The 18,397-nt window shown below is 40.7% G+C and overlaps 1 protein-coding gene across 3 annotated transcripts in view; it reads left to right on the top strand.

Annotated features, from left to right (window-relative positions):
- The window catches only part of KLHDC4 (kelch domain containing 4), a 91,586-nt gene that overhangs the window by 67,384 nt on the left and 5,805 nt on the right, over nt 1–18,397 (top strand). For all 3 annotated transcript variants that reach the window (XM_031950165.1, XM_031950167.1, XM_031950166.1), the window contains 4 exons: nt 5,544–5,622; nt 11,314–11,522; nt 14,884–15,286; nt 17,814–17,939. In XM_031950165.1, the coding sequence (XP_031806025.1) occupies nt 5,544–5,622; nt 11,314–11,522; nt 14,884–15,286; nt 17,814–17,939 (817 nt within the window). The remainder of the gene's footprint in view (nt 1–5,543; nt 5,623–11,313; nt 11,523–14,883; nt 15,287–17,813; nt 17,940–18,397) is intronic.

Here is an 18,397-nt window from a genome sequence, read left to right on the forward strand (position 1 = left end):
CCTTATTTCTTTTGAGGACGTTACTGTCCCTCTGTCACTGAGGCTGAGGCCAATCTCCTGGAGGCACTCCATGCCTCCCATTCATTCACATGGCTACCCCCCCATCCCTTCTCGCAACAGTCTCCTCATCAGCCTCTCTGTTTTCTGGCCTCTGATATCAGAAGCAGCCTCCAGACATCTGTTAGAACTATCTTCCAAAGGCCCTAGTGTTCTTCTGCTCTAAACTGCATTGAGTCCAAACCATTAATAGCGAGATGAAAAAATACCCCAAATCATAAGTAATTCAAGAAATGCAAATTAAAGTGAATCCCAGGTTCCACATTATAGCCATCAGCTAGGGGTGCAGTGGGTAGAGCACCAGACCTGAGTCAATCCCAGGCACTTAGTAGCTGTGTGACCCCAGGCAACTCACTTTGTCCAAGTTTCTTTATTCCTAGAATGGGGTTAATAACAGCACCTAACTCCTGGTATTCCAGTGAGGCTGAAGTGAGATAATATTTGTAAAGCATTTGGAAATCTTAAAGCATTGCATGATTGCTCGCTACTATATTACGATTACATGAACTAATAAATTGAGTAGAACCAGGAGAATGATTTATGCATTAACAACTATATTGTTTTAATTTTATGCTTGATTAACAAAAATCTATTCCTTCCCAACCTCTTCCCCTCCTCAGCTAAAAAACAAAACCAGAAATTTTCATGATTTTACAAAAAGCCCAAACAGACCCCAGCACATTTTGGCACCGTCTCCTTTGGGACCTGTCCTGAGGGCAGTGTGTGGCTCTGGAAGCTGAGGGAGGATTTTTGAAGTTTTACATCTTCTGAAGACTTACCAGCAACATTGTGAAGACACACAGCCTTAAAGGGCAAGACCCACCTCATTTCCAGATAGGGGACTTGTGATAGAATATGCTGCCCCATTTCTGCTACACAGGAGGGGTTCAAGGCACGGAATGAGCAGGACTTCCTTTAGTTGGACTGTCCTTATTTGTTACAAGGATTGTTGTTCTTCCTAATCTGAGTAGGAGATGAGGAAAACAGAAAAACCAACCAATGCTTGTTGATTGAGGGGAGGAAATGTATAATTTTTAAAAAAGCCTTCAAGAGAATGAGTTGCATACTCCTTTGCCATTTATGAAAGACCTTCCACCATCTGGCTCCAGGCTCTCTTTCTGGCCTGTTCTCATGCAGCATCCGTGGCTGCCCACTATGTTCTAACCTCTGGAACCCAAGAATCCATGGCTTAGGAAGGAAGAACTCTTGTGCATCTTTCCCCACCCAATGTTTCACCTTGCAAGACTTTTTTTTTTTTTTTTTAATAACTTTTTATTGACAGAGCCCATGCCAGGGTAATTTTTTACAACATTATCCCTTGCACTCACTTCTGTCCGATTTTTCCCCTCCCTCCCTCCACCCCCTCCCCCAGATGGCAAGCAGTCCTATACATGTTAAATAGGTTACAGTAGATCTTGGATACAATATATGTGTGCAGAACCGAACAGTTTTCTTGTTGCACAGGGAGAATTGGATTCAGAAGGTATAAATAACCAAGGAAGAAAAACAAAAATGCAAGCAGTTTACATTCATTTCCCAATGTTCTTTCTTTGGGTGTAGCTGCTTCTGTCCATCTTTGATCAATTGAAACTGAGTTAGATCTTCTCTTTATCAAAGAAATCCACTTCCATCAGAATACATCCTCATACAGTATCGTTATTGAGGTATATAATGATCTCCTGGTTCTGCTCATTTCACTTAGCATCAGTTTGTGTAAGTCTTGCCAATCCTCTCTGTATTCATCCTCTTGCAAGACTTCTTAGCCTAATGCTCATTATTCTAGGGAGCCAGAAAGTCACTGGCAGATTCTGTCCATGTCGTTTTAGTTATCTAGATCCACTGGGCAAAATAAAATTAAGTAACACTCTAGACTGCACAAGTGGCCCAGATAATTTAAAATGGAAAAATAACTTTAAAAAAAAAAAAACACCTTTGAAATGTTTTTCTTGTATCTGACTATCGATGTGACCAGTTTCAAATTTTGATAGTTTTTAGTTTCTAATACTGGAAACTAGTTAAGTAATATTTTATTGTATGTGGTGAGTTTCTTCTTATTAGTGACCTTCTTGGGATACAATCCTAGAAATGGAATCTCTGGATCAAAAAGAATACGGGCATTTTAGAAACTTTATTTGCCTAATTCCAAATTGCTTTTCAAAATGGTGGTACTGATTGAAAGGTCTCCCAGCAATACATGATTAGGCCTAAATTTCCCAAACCCCTCCAAATAGATTATTGCTGTCTTTTGTCATCTTTGCTAATTTAACACAGGTAAAATGCATTGTGAACCCTCAAAATACAATATTGTCATCATTATTGAAAAGGAGGTATCCCTAAAAAAAAATAGCTGATGGGCTATTAAATAGTTTCATCTAATATTGAGCACTTGTAATCTGTCTGACATTGGTACCAGTGGAAATAAGGAATCCTTAATAGTGAAATTTGCTAGGGATTCGGGAATGGAAGGGAATAAGCATTATTAACTGCCTACTGTGTGCCAGGCACTATGCCCAAGTCTTTTATAAATGTTATCTCATTTGGTCTTCACAGTAATTCTGGGAAGTAAATGCTTGTTGTTATCCTCATTTACTGATGGGGAAACTTGGCCGGAGTCACACAGCTAGGAAGTATCTGAGGCAGGATTTAAACTCAGTCTTCCTGACTCCCTAGCTACTTCTGTTATCATTATCATCATCATCACTACTATTAATTACTTCTACTATAGTGGTGATTTGTGATGTTTGCAGAGATTAGAAGTGAAAAGCTCTCTCTGTGATGGTACCAAACTTGGTTAGGATGATAACACTAGAGTGGACACAAGAAGACTTAAGATAATTCTGCGCTTAGTTATACCTAAAATCCTAGAGTAGTTCTGTTGAGATTGGGAAAGGGGACCCCAAAAGTTCCCCAGATTGGTGTCATGAAATGTCTCAAAAGAATTTGCAGCCTTGAACCCATCTCCTAGTCAAGGGGCAAAGTTTTATTAAAAGTAATAGTACGCCATTACTAAGCAGACTGAATTGTAAGGGAATTCAATAAAGAAACAGAAGCAAGAAGAGTCATTTTATCCAGCCTCTACCATAGATATGCTAATTCTATGGCTCAAGGGTAGGGCTAGGGAGTAATTTCCAGATAAATTGAGGGTTGTCTCCAAAATTTGATTATCATTGACCAGATCATAAGTCAGCAATGAATTGAGTAGTCTATTCAGAATCATTCAGATTGAGTGTAGGAGTCCTGAGGCAGACTCCCAAACCAAAAGTTTTAGGGCTTTGTATTACATCAGTTCAGTCATTGGAAAATGACATCATTTTTAAAAAATTTAATTAATTTCTTTTCAACAGCAAGTTGTTTAGTGAAGTATTAATTTGATCCTTTGTCCATAGGTTGAATCTCCATTTATAATGAGTGTTCTTAACCTTTTTTTATATCATGGATTCATAGGGCATGTAGAGAAGCGCATAGTCCCCAAAAACATAGGATTACAAAGGAAATCAGATTTATTGAAACACAGTTACCAAAATGTTTAAAAACAAAAAAATTCACAGACCCAAAGTTAAGAACCCTTTCTTTATAAGGGCATATAATTGTTGGCAATTACAAGTAAGCAAGAACTAGGTCTGGTGTAAAAGGATGGACCATAGGTTGTAGGAACCTCATGCTTTTTATCCACCAGTAGATAACCACAGGTGAGGTTGTATTGGGATCCTTTGCTATTGAGGTGGGGTTTTTTTGTTGTTTTTTGGTTTGGTTTGTTGTTGGGGTGTGTGTGTGTGTGTGTGTGTGTTACTTTGCTTCATTGTTTGCAGTTTGATTTTGGTTTTATTTTTGTTCTGTGATTGGCTTTATTTGGGTGTTTATTTCCTGCTTGTTGCTATTTTTGCTTTTGCTTTTACTCTTCTTTGGTTCTCATATATCTGAGTATACTGTCAATGGAGTTAAAACAGTTTTCTAAAAAGAAAAAAACATCACCTGTGGTGGTTCTGAATGGTGCTACCTCATAATAGAGCAAGTCGGGTGAAAGCCACTGTGGGGAGCTCCAGGGAGAAGAAGGGCGAGAGGAAGATATTTTAAGCTTGAACATATGGTAATCGGAGCTGTCAGGTTTTTTCCTCTTCATTTTTACCCCCTCTCCATTCTTAATTAGAGAATGAGTTGTCAGTCATATACTTAATTTTGAGATAAGAAAGTCAAGGTACAGAAGTGATGATCACTTACTAAAATAAATCCATTTTTTAATCTACTCATCCAGCATGGAAGAAAAAGAACAAGAAAACCAAGTTCACGTTACGGGGAGCTCCAGAGCAGGTCTCTAACAAATGAGACCAAAACATTTAGGGCAGCTCCTCCTTAGATCGGGCTTTTTAATATCCCCCAAGGTGAATCTGACTGCTCAGATAGATAATGTACTGAGGCAGCAAGGTCCATAGCAGAAGGAGTGCTGGTTTGGGGGAGCTGAAAACGTTGATTCAAATTCCAACTCTGCCACTTAAGATATAAAAGAACTTAATACAAGTTAATTAACTTCTTTGGGACTCGCTTTCCCTTTCTGCAAAACAGGGGGAATGGTGTCCCTTCCAGCTCTAAATCTCTGTCTCAGTCTAAAGTTTTTCATCAGGGGACTATGGAGAGATTTCTAAAGAGGTTTGAACTAGGATAGGGGTAAAAAAAAAAAAAAAAATTAGTTTAATTTTCACTAACTTCTAATGTAAATTTGGCATTTCCTTAATTAAAAAAAAAAAACACCTTGTTGATTTTGAGAAGGGAGCAATTCATTATCTTCACCTGTAGTGTTCCAATTAGTTTTCTGGAGGTCTTTGGGGCAGCTTTCTTTTCAGCAGAGTAATCGGCACAAGAATAGCCAGGTGATAAAGTCCAAAAGTTTTTACTGTCTCCTTCATAGTCTGTCTCCTTGCCTGGAGTTCAGCTAGCTTTCTGGAGATCCTCCGCAATGTGTTTTGATTTCTGTGGAAGAGACAGGAGGACCACCACAATGGTCTCTGTCTTGAAATCTGTCTCAGTCCAAGGGCTTGTGCTTCAGTTTCCAGTCCTCTTGTCTTCTCAGAGTCTGACCCTAACCCTTCTGAGTCTGTCTCCGATCCCATTCAGTCCCTCTTTAGGTCTGAATCTGGCCTCGTAAATACTCTTATTACAATTAAATCCATTCATCATACTGAGTATAATCCAATCATTATATCACTAGGAAACCATTATTTGTTGTAAGATTAATTTGGTCATACTGAACTAGAGAACTATGCTAAACTAGATAACCATAGTTTTATCACTTCCACTGAGTTAGCACCTTGTAAGAATCCTTGTTTCAAGTACAGAGTTCTGGCCCATAACAGTCACTGTCTGCCTGAGGGGGGTGTGTGTGACACACACGCAAATTTTAAGAGCTCCTTTCCTTATGAAGATGCACTGGATGGTTTATTTGGGTGTATAGTTCAGTGCTGATTACTTGAATCTCCCTTTTCCTTTTGCAGAGAGTGAAGAAGGATGTTGACAAGGGTACTCTGCATTCAGACATGTTCCTGCTGAAATGTGAGGAAGGCAAGGAAGAAGGTACAGTACCTGCTGGGCCCCTGGTGCCAGTCACACCAGCCCTAATTCTAGACATCTGTTAAAAGCCAGGTCATCTTTTTTCCCCACCCATGAAGGATAATGAGGAGGGCTTGTCAGAGCTTGCATGAGGGTGGGCCGAGTCGGAAGCCAGGCATAAGATCAAGTGGGGAATCAGAGTTCAAGGAGGGAACATCAACATTCTGTTTCATAAGTGCACACGGCCCACGTGCCAGAAAAGTCTCCTTTGCCTGGCCCCTGCAGCGTGGGTGATCCTCACGTCAGTCAGAATCCTGCCTGCTTCCACCACGCTTTGTTTGAACAGTGTTGTCGTAACTGTTTAAATTATTGTTCTGGTTCTGCTTGTCCACCATGGATGAGTTTATACACAACTTTGATTTTTCCATAACCTCCATGCTGGAGTTTAGAGCCTTTTTCTGGAGCTTTCCTTCTGACTTAGAGGCTCTGTTCCCACTGCTTGTCCCTCTGTCCCTGTACGATCCTGGCCCAAGGCGACCACAGGCTCCTCAAGACGAAGGGGTCTCTTTTTAAATCAATGAGGAAATGCAGCCCCAGGGACCTTCCCAGGATGGCAGAGATCTGAGCCAGGATTTCGGCTCCTGTTCTGGGCTTCTAGACTGCCTTTCCAGTTGTAGCACTTTCACCGACTGACCGGCTGCATGATCTTGGGTTAGTCATTGAACCTCTTTAGGCCTGAAGCTTTTCATCTGTAAAATAAGAGGCCTGGATTAAAGGATTTCCATGTTCTCAGCTCTAGATCAGCATCCCCTGAAAACTGTCCTTGAATCTGTTTCAATGTTAACAACAACAAAATGAACCATAATTTAATTTTTCCTTTCTTCTCCAAGATCAGGTTCAAATCCTTTCATGGTGTTTCACACATTTAAGTGATATAGAAAGCTGTGATGAATAGGGCCTCACCTTGTAGTGTTAAGTAATCTTTCACTCTTTTCTTTTAAAGGGAAGAGCTGGTTCTGAAAGTACCTTGGAGGGGCTTCACCCCATAACTAGAAAGCTTTCCACATCCCCTTAGAACACAACTTAATGCAGGGCCCCCAGTTGTGGCGGGGAGCACTTCCTCACGGGCAGCCTCCTTCTTGCTCAGGATTTTGCCATTTGGTCCGAGGCTATCTGGTGTTTGTGTATAGTCAGGCACCCACTGATGGGGATTGTAGGGACCCCCAAGCCTCCTTATCTCCAGGACAGGACCCTCTCTAAATTGTTAAAGGCAGTCAGGTGTGACGTGGGTAGAGCAGTGAATGTGAAGGCAGGAAACATCTGGGTCCAGATCCCTCCTTTGGCCTCTTGTAGCTGTGTGATCACAGACACATCACATGGGCTCGCCAAGAACTCCTTTCTTCTTCTGGCAGATGTGTTTGTGGTGCTTGTTTCATAGGATGTCCTGATGCAAGTAGAGCTCTTCACCACATATAAAGGTCTGTGGAGAAGTATGTCTATTCGCTGCATTATTATTTTTGTAAGAGATCTGTTTTAGAGGACAGAATGTTTAACTTATCGTCTTGTTTGGATTTGTCTGGACTTTAATTCAAGTTAGTTTGATGAGCCCAGTGCCAAGATACAGAGATTAAAAAGCAGTTAGTCCCTTCCTTTGGGCAGCTTACCTTCTGTAGGAGGAAGGGGATGTATCTGCAAAGTAGGAGACGGGAGGACGCTCACAGCTGGAGGACTGCCTTCTGCAGGAAGGGGGAGATGGAAGAGGGAGGGGGGCCAAGCCAGCAGAGTGTGTTCAGATTCAGAGTTGGGGCAGTGGGTGGTGGATTTCAGGGAATGGCCAGTAGTGCAGTATTCTCAGAAAAGAAGCTTTGTGAAGGACTATGGGGGAAAACTTAGAAAGGAAAGTAGCTGTCTGCTTGCATGGCAGCTTTCCTTTCCCCTTATAACATGGGTAGATCCTTGGGGGCAAGGTCTGGCTCTTTTTTGTGTCCTCCATCACACACACATGTGCACATATACATGCACACACACACCAAATTTGCCAAATTAGCTGCATTTCAGAGAGACACACATAATAACAGGTATCTGTAACTGCTGCTAGAAATCCTCCCTGGTGTTTTTCTCCTTTTTAAAAGAAATGAATAATTTTTACATTTGCCCACTCCAAAGTGGTGGTTTCAGAAATAGTAAACATTAGAGAAAATGTTGTCAGGACCTTGAAGATAACGGGCCCATAGCCACAAAGGATTTGCTCACTAGATAACTCCTGGCAGAGGTAATTACTTTCTGGTTGGAGGCTTAACAAACAATCTATACATTCAGTATTTGGCAAGAATTTTTTTCTTTCCTTTTGTGTAAAATATTTGGTACTATGAAACTTTTATGCTTCATCCTAATTCTTTTTTTAAAAAAGATTATTAAAGGATATTATTCAGCTCACAATCAAATATCAGAACTTACATGGTTTTTAGAATTCTAAGAACAAATGAAGCCTTGAGGTTGGTGTCTAATAAGATATGACCACTTCTAATAATAATATTAGCGCTAAAATTTCTGAAGCACTTTGAGATTTTCAATGTGTTTTTACAAGTATTAACTCCTTTGATCCTGACAGCACCTCTGGGAAGTAGGTGATGTTATCCTTCCCATATTATAGATGAGAAAACTGAGAAAAGTGATTAGATGACTTGTTCAGATTCACACAGCTATTAAGTGTCTAAGGTTGGCTTTGAACCTAGGCTGCCACCTAATTCTCCTATGCTGAGGTTGATAACAAAAGTGGTATTTTCTTAGAGCTGTACTGTGAGCTGTACAGTGCTGTACTAATGTCAATGATTCTAATTGGGATTTACTTTAGGATTACTTTAGTCTGTGTATTAGTTGTGCTTTTATTTATTATATGCTTATTCTCAAGTATCAGAAATTTTTCGTTTTTTATTCATTATGTGAAAGATGTTCCTTTGTGGTTATTTCAGAATATCCAGCCCTTATTTTCTATTATATGTCTTTTATAATTTTTTTCCAATAAAATATTTCGAATTCTTTCTTACTGATTTACACTTCTAAGAATTACTTATTACTTAGATGATTATTCTTCTTTGATTTTTGTCTTTTTTGTTCCTTCCTGTGGAGAGAGAAAGGTGGGGTGTTTGATAATTAGATTGGATAAGTGGGTGTGCTAAACTTTTAAAAATCTGACTAAGGAAATTCAGCTACTTCACATTGATTGTTTGTATTTTGCCTGAATCACTGGGCTGTGTCACATACATAGTTGGATAAAGGTTCCTGAAATGGTAGTATTCCAGAGATATTCATCTCAATTCAGTAGAATGGAAAAAATTAGAATAGAAAACATTTTTTTTCTGTCAGCTCCATTGTTTAAACTTTAAATTAAATGGAATTCCCTAAATTGAAGAATTTTCCTGTGGAAGATGGATATGATTTGTTCTGTTTGACCCTAGGATATAGAGCTAAGAGAAGAATGTGAAAATAACAAAGGCCGATTTTGGTTCTTTGTGAGAAAAAGAAACTAAATAGTTTGACTTTCTGATATTGAAATGGACTTCCCAGTGAGAGGTCTGGGAAGACCACTTATTTGAAATGGTGTAACGGGGATAATCAGTCAGGCAGTTTAGTGGTTGCTTCTAAGTCTCATTTTGTGATGGGAAAAAAAAAGTTTGTTGTTGTACTTTTAGAAGGAACAACAGGTTGTACGTAGTAGATTTGCAGTTTCATGTGCAATAAAAAGTTTCAGTCCAAAAGTAAAAAATAAAATTTAATAATTAAAAAAAAAACCTCAACATCACCAAAGGAGGAATCTTCTGTTACCAGATATGGAGAGAAAGGATCCCTTGTCCCATGAATCAAATCCAGTTTTCCATGGTTACTGCTGAGTCCATTGTACTTTCCTGCCATGTCACCCTCTCTACTCAGTCAATTTGTGACTCTGTTGCCTTCAAATCAAATGCAGAATGTTCTCCTTGGCATTCAAAGTCTTTCATCACCTCACCCCCTCCTCATTTCCAGGCTTCTTAAATCTTGTTGCCCAACTCTCTTTGATCTGGTGACATTGGCCACTACCTGGGCTCCATGCCTTGAATGCTCTCCCTCCTGATCTTCTTGGCTTCCTTCAAGTCCCAACTAGAATCCCACCTTCTTCATAAAGCTGTACTCCCTCCCCCTTAGCTGCAGAACCTTTCCTCTATTACTTCCTATTTATTCCACATCTGTGTCATTTGTTTACATATTGTTTCTCCTATTACACTGGGAGCTGCTTGAGGGCAAGACTCTCTTTTGCTTCTTTTTGCAGACCTGTACCTGACACTTAGTAGTAGACATTTCTGTTGATTGACTGATTTGTCTTTTCTTTGAAGTGTGAAGATTGAGGGGGTAGTATAAATTATATTAGGACATAATTGAAGTTTTAAGGGAAGGATAGGAAAGACATGGATTTTTAGGGTAATTTAATGTAAATAATCACAAACAACGTTGTAAAAAATCACAAAGACATGGAAATATTTAAAGCAATCATCAACCTTCCTTACCAATCATCAACTTCTGATACGTATGAGGTCTAGACTCTTAACTTTAAAATCCAAGGTTTAATGTGCCCTGTGGTCCTAAGAGCCAGCAAGACCTGCCCTGTGACTTTGGAGAAGTCCTTAGTCTCCGACTTGTTTTCTACATCAGTAAAATGTGGATTAATGCTAACACTTGCTCCACAGCGTTTTATGAGGATTAAATGATAGAATGTGTAGAAAGCACTTGGCACATCTCAAAGAAACCCACACGTACACAATATAACGTATGTGCATATGGTTTTGTGTACACACAATACGCATGTGTTAGCTAATGCTACCCTGATTATGTGCCTCCTGTCTATAGACATCTGGGGCCATTAGTATTATCATTCTTTTTTTTATCTAGATGTAATTTATGTTGTCCGACCTGCCCTGTGACTTTGGAGAAGTCCTTAGTCTCCGACTTGTTTTCTACATCAGTAAAATGTGGATTAATGCTAACACTTGCTCCACAGCGTTCTTATGAGGATTAAATGATAGAATGTGTAGAAAGCACTTGGCACATCTCAAAGAAACCCACACGTACACAATATAACGTATGTGCATATGGTTTTGTGTACACACAATACGCATGTGTTAGCTAATGCTACCCTGATTATGTGCCTCCTGTCTATAGACATCTGGGGCCATTAGTATTATCTTTCTTTTTTTTATCTAGATGTAATTTATGTTGTCCTATGTATCTTGTGCTTATGTTTCCATTTCTCCTCCATTAGAATGTAAGCTCTTTGAGGGCTGGGACTGTTTTTTGTTTTTCTTTGTATCCCCAGTGTTTAGTACATAGTAAATATTTAATCAGTTCTTGTTGATTCATTATCTTACACTTAAATAAATAAATAAATTGGGCTAGTGATCAGATATAAGGGATCTTTTGACAAGAGGTTTGTAAATATTCCATCATATGTGTATTGAGGTTTCAGATTTTGTAAATCAGTAAAAGAATGTGCTGACCTTGCCCTGTTTTCTTAGCCAGCATCCCTGTGGAAGGTTACTATGACTAGCCAAAGGAAGGAACTCTCTAATTTTTCTCTTTTCTTAATATACATTCTTCTGTGCCTTGGACGAGGCGGGGGAGGGGGGTTTCCGTGACTGGATAGAAAAAGACCCATTTTTCTCTCTTTCCATGATGTTTGTGCAGACAAATGGATGTGGACACGTGTCAGTCCCTCAGGAGTAAAGCCCACTCCTAGGTCCGGGTTCTCGGTGGCCATGGCTCCCAGTGGTCGAACACTGCTTTTTGGGGGTGTTTGTGATGAAGAAGAAGAAGAGAGCATCGAAGGGGACTTCTTCAATGATCTGTATTTCTATGATATCACCAAGAACCGCTGGTTTACAGGACAGTTGAAGGTACTTCCTTGAACCCTTTCCCCCACCCTAAAGAATTACAAATTATAATAGAGTAACCAGGGATACACTTTGTGGCAAGGGATTCCTTCTCTTTGCTTCTTGATCTATCTGGGGGACAGGGGTTTATTGTCTCACACCTTACCTCATCCTGTGAGGTAGGTCCCTTCATTGTCTCCATTCTACAGCTGAAGAAACTGAGGTAGGTAGTTTAATCCTTGACCAGGATTATACAACAAGTAACTCTGAGACTATATTTGAACTCGGGACTGTCTGGATTCAGATATAGCTCTCTATCTACTGCACCACCAAGCTGCCTTGTGGAATGAGACAGTCCTGGATCATTAGACTTTGTTAGCAGAGGAAGTGTTGTTTCCCTGAGTAAGACCTAGGCCCTCATGCTTCAGATGCCTCCACCTCTTCAGCTATCAGGCCTACCCTGAGAGAAATAGAACTTCCCCCTGTCCTGGGCTTATTTGCTTAAAAGGATTTTTATTTCCAGAGGATTTAATAGAAATACATGCATTCTATTTTTTTTTAATGAGCTTTTATTGATATTTTCTGTTTCTTACCTCATCATAGTTATCCCCAGTAACCCTCTCTCTTCCTCTCCCCCAGAGCTTCTCCCATATGACAAATAGCATTTTTTAAGAGAGGAAAAAAAGTCCACACAATTGATTGTCACATTGGTGAAGTCTGAAACCCTGTGCAGTGTGTGACCTCAGTGGGTCTCCCATTTAATGAATAGCATCCTCTTCTCTCTTCCTATACCTGCTTGATTTTGATACTTGTATTATATTTGTTACATTTGATTTTTCGGTGTATAATTGTTGTTTCCATTTAGGTCATTATAGTTACCATATATTGTAGTATTGGCTCTCCTGACTTCCTTATGCATCCATTTGTGTACATATTTCTGGGCTTCTCTGTATTCATTACATGCATCATTTCTTTATCACACAGAAATATTCCATTTCATTTCCCAACCACAATTTGTTTAACAATTCCCTAGTTGATGAACATCTACTTTCCCCCTCCAATTCTGTCATAAAACGTGCTGCCATAAATGTTTTGGTAACTAATAGGAACTTTTTTCCTTGGTGTAAAAACCCAGTGTTGGAGTCTCTAGTTCAGAGGCCTCAGACATTTTAGTGACTTAATCTGCACAGTTCCAAATTGCTCTCTGAAATGGTTGTACCATTTCATGACTCCCCCAACAATGTATGAGTATTCCTGTCCTTAGCTGTTAACCTTTCTTGTCATCTTTGTGGGATGTGAGGTTGAAACCTCAGGGTTTTTATTTGTATTTCTCTTGTTCTTAGTGATTTGGGACACCTTTCATGTAGATAGGAATACTTCACAGTATATGTATTCTTTTAAAATCATTGTTAACAGCCAGAATTTATATCTTGGTTATTGTTAACTTAGGGCATGAAAAAGAAGAGATCAGCTTTGGCCTCTAATTTTAGGCTACAACTCGAAGCACATTTGACATTTTAATAGCAATAAAAGACTTCCCACAAATATTTCCCTCATTGAGCTGCCTTAGCACCTAAAATACTCAGCTAGAATCATCCCTTGGGTTTGAGTTATTGAGTGCCCTGGAACTTCCTCTGAAATGCAGGTATGTAGGTAGGAAAAAAAGAGAACATGTGTTAGTGACTAATCACTGCTTGTGAATGCTTTGGATTAGTTTTATGACATTCACAGCTTTTGTGAATCAAGTTCTGAGAGAACAGGAGACAAGACAAGTTTAGGGGCAGGGAATGGGGCCAGAGAGATCTAGGGCTCAGTTCTGTGCCTGCTAGAAAGAGCAGTCTTGGAGCCCAGGACAAGAGCAGGAGAGATAGTCCAGGCTGGCAGTGGGGTCCCAAGCCTGGAGTTGGGGGAGGTGACCAAGGCAAGCAGCAGACTGAAGCAGGGAGAAAAGAAAATTTGCTTGGGCTGGATTGTTCCTGATGCTTGAGATGGAGGGAAATTTGAAAATCAAGATGATTGATGCTAGATTCTTTCATTAGGGAAATGCTCTATTAATATTTTTAGATTCAGAGCTTTTTAGTTGTGCTTCCTGATTTTTCTACTCATTTCACTAAAGAGTTTATTAGAAAGCCATCACCATGTGGGGAATTCAGAGCTTTTTATGAAAAGCCCCTCTGCCCCCCTGAATATAGGCTACTGTAGTGACTTCCGTTGCCTCTTTCTCCCTTCTCCAGATGTTTTCTCTTACTTTTTCATCTTTTTGTATATTTCTGCACTTTGGCCTCTGTACCTCCAGGTGAGCACAGTCAGTAGAATGGCTTCTCCAGGCTGGACTGTTATAAATGAGCCTCTTTCCATTTAAGCCAAAATGAAGATTTATAGAAGATATTTATTATTGCCTAGTCACAAAGGTCCAGATGAGACACTGGCATCCAGCCTCTAAAGAAGCCTGGTTTCTTATAGAAGTTCTTAGGAACACTTCACATTAGAGAGTTCTCTTCAAAGTCTTCTCCTCTTCTCTTAGGAGATTCTTAAAACCCCTAGGATACAAGGAGAAGCAATTCCTTTCCCACAGAAGGATGAGGAAACAGGTTCAGAGGATTTTAATGATTTGCCCAAAGTCACACCGCTCATACTTGGAGGAAATGAAATAACCTAGATTCAATCTACATGCAATGCAAAGTTAGAGAAAACAGCAAATTTATCATGTAAAGTTACCAGGCAACACTAGTCATCATGTGGGAGGAGAAGAAAGGATTGAATACATGGAATAATTTTTAGACGCTTTCTTTCCATAGGAAAACAACCTAAATATAGTTTTTCATCTGGGAAAACCTTTGGAGGGGAAGGGTTGTGGTAGGCCAATTGTCACCAGTCCATGGGCCTCCATTGCTCGACCCATCTTGTGTCGGAGACTGACTTGTGATGGGGACAAGGCAAGAGAAGTGGGTGCAATGTAGATTGAGTTTTCCCCCAGTCTGAGCCCTCAGGACCAAATTTGATTTTTACTCAAGAGAGATTTTCTTTGAGAGCCCACAGCTTTTTTCTGAATCGGTGGTTTCCCTTTCCAGCCTCCGAAGGAGTGGGATGTTTCCCAGACCGAAGTTAGCACTCAATTCTGTGGGGAAGCGGGTTCCTTTCTCTTGCCTCCACTTTCCCACCATGGAAGCTGAATAAATAGGGCTGGCTCCTCATTGTCTGGTGCTGTCGGTCCCTGTCCATCACCGAACACAGGCCTTAGTCACTGAGGTTTTCAATGTGTCCTGCATGGAGGAGCCCGAAGGAGTGAAGTGTCTGGTGTTTGGATCTCTCCTTGTTTGCTTTGTATACAACTGTAAAGCTTGTTGCATCCCATTCACGAGCTTTCCTCTCATTTTACCCATAGGTCCCTAAGGCAGAGAAGAGAAAACGCCGACGAGGCAAAAAGCCGGAGCCTGAAAGTGCTGAGAGCCAGGGCGAGGAGGCCGCCGCCGTGCAGGGGCCGCGGGAGGAGATTAGAGAGGTGGTGGCTGAGGATGGGACCATCATGACCATTAAACAAGTGATCCCTGTCTCTGTGGCGTCAGTGGTATCCGAGTCTGAAGAGGAGGAAGCTTCCGATGAGGCCGGCGGCCCTGTGGTCGAGCCCTGTGCTCGCTCAAATGCCATGCTGGCCGTGAAGCAAGGGATGCTCTATGTCTACGGGGGCATGTTTGAAGCAGGCGACCGTCAGTTCACTCTCAATGATTTCTACTGCCTTGATCTGCACAAGATGGAAGAATGGAAGGTCTTGGTGGAGATGGATCCCAGTAAGCTTGGGTCAAGGTTAACAAGAGGGAGAGATAGAGAGGGGCTGATGGTAGGGAGAGACAGGGGAATGATGGTGGAGAAAGAAAAAGAGAGGGTGATGATGGGGAGAGACAGAAGGGATGATGGTGGAGAGAGACAGAGAGGGGTGAAGGTAGAGACAGACAGAGGGGGTGATGTGAGGGGTGACAGAGGGGAGTGATGGTGGAGAGAGAGAGGGGGTGAAGGTGGAGACAGACAGAGGGGATTAGGGGTGACAGAGGGGAGTGATGGTGGAGAGAGACAGGCTTCTCAAAGGCCTTGGAATTGCTTTTATCCCAACCCTTGTAGCAGTGTCTTGTTACTCATTCCCCACCATAATCCAATTCATCATTATTCAGTTTTCCTTCATCTGTCAAAAGTCTAAGCTTGAGGAATAGACAGATTGATAGAATGAAATATATATTTTAAAAATTCAGTTTCCGTGTTCTGGTATCTTTAGATATCTATAGTTAGTAATATGGCAGGACCGTTGTTAACTGCAGATCAGACTTGTTGACTGAGCGGTGGCCTTTTGGGACTGGGCTGATGGGAGCAGATCTTAGTGGGGCCTCATGCCTTAGGCTGTCAGACACTTGCCGTGTTTATGCACAAGAACTAAACTTGGCATAGATTAGTCTCCAGCAAGCTTTCTATACTTGTAACTTTGACTTCTTTATTGTCAGTTCTGAAATGTCTCCTGATCATCCACTCATCAGTGTTCATGTTTCCATTTAACTTTTTTCTAGAAGAAAATTGTCCAGGATTCAGGTAGCTCACTACTCCTGTGTGAGACTCAGGACTAAAGAATGAAGAAAAATCAATAGGGAGGGCATCTCTTCCTTCCTACCTGGAATGAGAAAGGGCAGATAGACAGCAGAATGAGAAACTGCCCTCCTTGCTCAGAGGAGCAACAAACCACAGTAGTGAAAACCTGGGAAACTGAGGGATCCTGAGAAAATGTGGATATTGTAAGATGTAATGTGTGCAAAGAGGAGGCTTTGAAAGCACTTGCTTTTTAATAATGAAAAATTTAAAGTCATTACAGTTGAACTTAGCAGATGATGAGAAGGCAAACTTATGGAAGCAGTCAGTCCCCAGAGCTTAGAATGGGCCAGTCAGATTAGAGAGGGGAAGGTATTGGAGTGTGCAAGTGGGAGAGCTGAAAGATGGAAGACAAGTTGTATCTCTTATTTTGAGAGGAAAAGAAAGGTAACAGAGTCAGCAGGCTATGAGGTCAGTTATTTTATAACCCAGGAACTCAGCTCACATTGCCCCCCGTGGACCACTCACTCTCTGCCTGAAAGTTGGTAAGACTGTGGGGAGTTGAGAATCCCACTTGGAACATTGCACCACGCTCTAGTGACCCATACTTTCAGACTCTCTTTCCTTATATGTTTCTGTTATTTGACTTGGGGTAGCATAGAACAGTTGTTATTCACCATGATGTGGTGAGCACCTCTCCAACAATGGCAGAGCCCCCAACAGAAAGTGGGCCAGGATATCTCCTCCTTCTCCTTCCACGAATGGACAGAAAGATTGGACACAATCATGGTTCATATCATGGAGAACATGAATTTATGAGGTATATCCAGCTGTTACATACTTGCCTATGGAATGGTCACTGTGCTAGTGTATATTTAAAAAAAAAAAAAAAACTAAGCTGCTCTAATTTTGACCAGCCAAGTCAGCTTTTTCAGACTTCATTTCCCTAGAGTTAGTGCTATTAAAAGATTCTGAGCTCTAAAGTCTATATAAATTAATGGAAGATCATTAAAGGAGGGAAAAAACCCTTAAAATAAAATTAAACCAAATTCCCAGCTCTTTGGAATATTAGCAGTATTATTCCCCATAGGGATGAGCCCCTCCTTTTTGCCTGGGAAATCAGGGGGAAGTATGAGGATTAGCTCTAGATGGGACAATTCACACTTTCTCTCCTTAGGTACCAACTTGCTTCTATATTAACTTCTGAAAGCTTATCACATTGCCTTCTCTATAAATCTAGATCTCTGCACATGGACTTAGTCCTTAGAATTTATTATTATTATTTTTTAATTGTCCTTTTTTTTCTTCTTCCTCCTTTTCTTCTCCTCTTCCCTCCATGCTCCTTTGCTGCTAGCTAAAAGCAGAGTTCCTCTGTGGCATGTCAGAGTAAGCAGGCAGGCTTTGGGTTCTAGCAGAGAAATATTCTTTTCCCATCCAAGTTAAGAATTTGCTGTTTGATACCTGTTCATTTCTGATCTTTGCAATGTTGTTGGGGATTTTTTAAGGGTTCACCTAAGTGTTTCCATGTTTCACCATCCTGTTCTCATTTAATCAGATGCTGAATAGTCAGGGTCTGGGGGATATGGTGGTGGTCAAAGATGGGAGAGTTAGATTTCAAATCATTTATTTCCTTAAAAATAAGTTGTTGAGAGTATGTATTGCAGTTATCCCTTGATATTTCTGGGTCTTTGCTTTATTGATCACTTGGTTGATTGATTGGTTGATTGATTGATTTTGCTCTTGAAGAAACTCAAGAATGGTTGGAGGAAAGCGACTCAGAAGATGAAGATGAAGTAGAAGGAGCAGGAGCAGGAGGGGGAGAGGAGGAAGAGGATGATGAGGAAACAGAGGAGGAAAGTGAAGAGGATGAAGGTAATAGGGATGTGCTTATTCATCTTTGAAGCCTCTGGTATTTGGGGAGAGGGTTGACCAGGGCCGTCTAAAGATGGGACAAGATGAAGGTTTGTTGATGGGGTGGAATCCTTCTTGGAAATGTTGCAGAGCAAGGAGTAAAGACATATTAACTGAGCCCACAAATCAGGACTTTGTGTGGTTGCTCCTGGTAGACTTGCCAAAGCAGGAGAAATTTGTGCACAACCTGAAACAGGTGCAATACTGCTTTGTCAAAAAAAAAAAAAAAAAAAGATGGGGAGGGAGGGCCGTCCATTTTGGTTTTGTTACTTCATTCTTTTTATAATCAGAAGTGTAACTTTTGTGCAATAGATATTTTGCTCAAAAATGGGGCATAAAGGCGGATTTAAAAACAGATCATTTAAAGCACTAGGAGAAAACTGGCTATCTAGAAAGTTCTATTGTCTTCTTTTGGAAAG

Source organism: Sarcophilus harrisii, chromosome 2, assembly GCF_902635505.1.
Source record: "Sarcophilus harrisii chromosome 2, mSarHar1.11, whole genome shotgun sequence".
NCBI classification, from domain to species: Eukaryota; Metazoa; Chordata; class Mammalia; order Dasyuromorphia; family Dasyuridae; genus Sarcophilus; species Sarcophilus harrisii.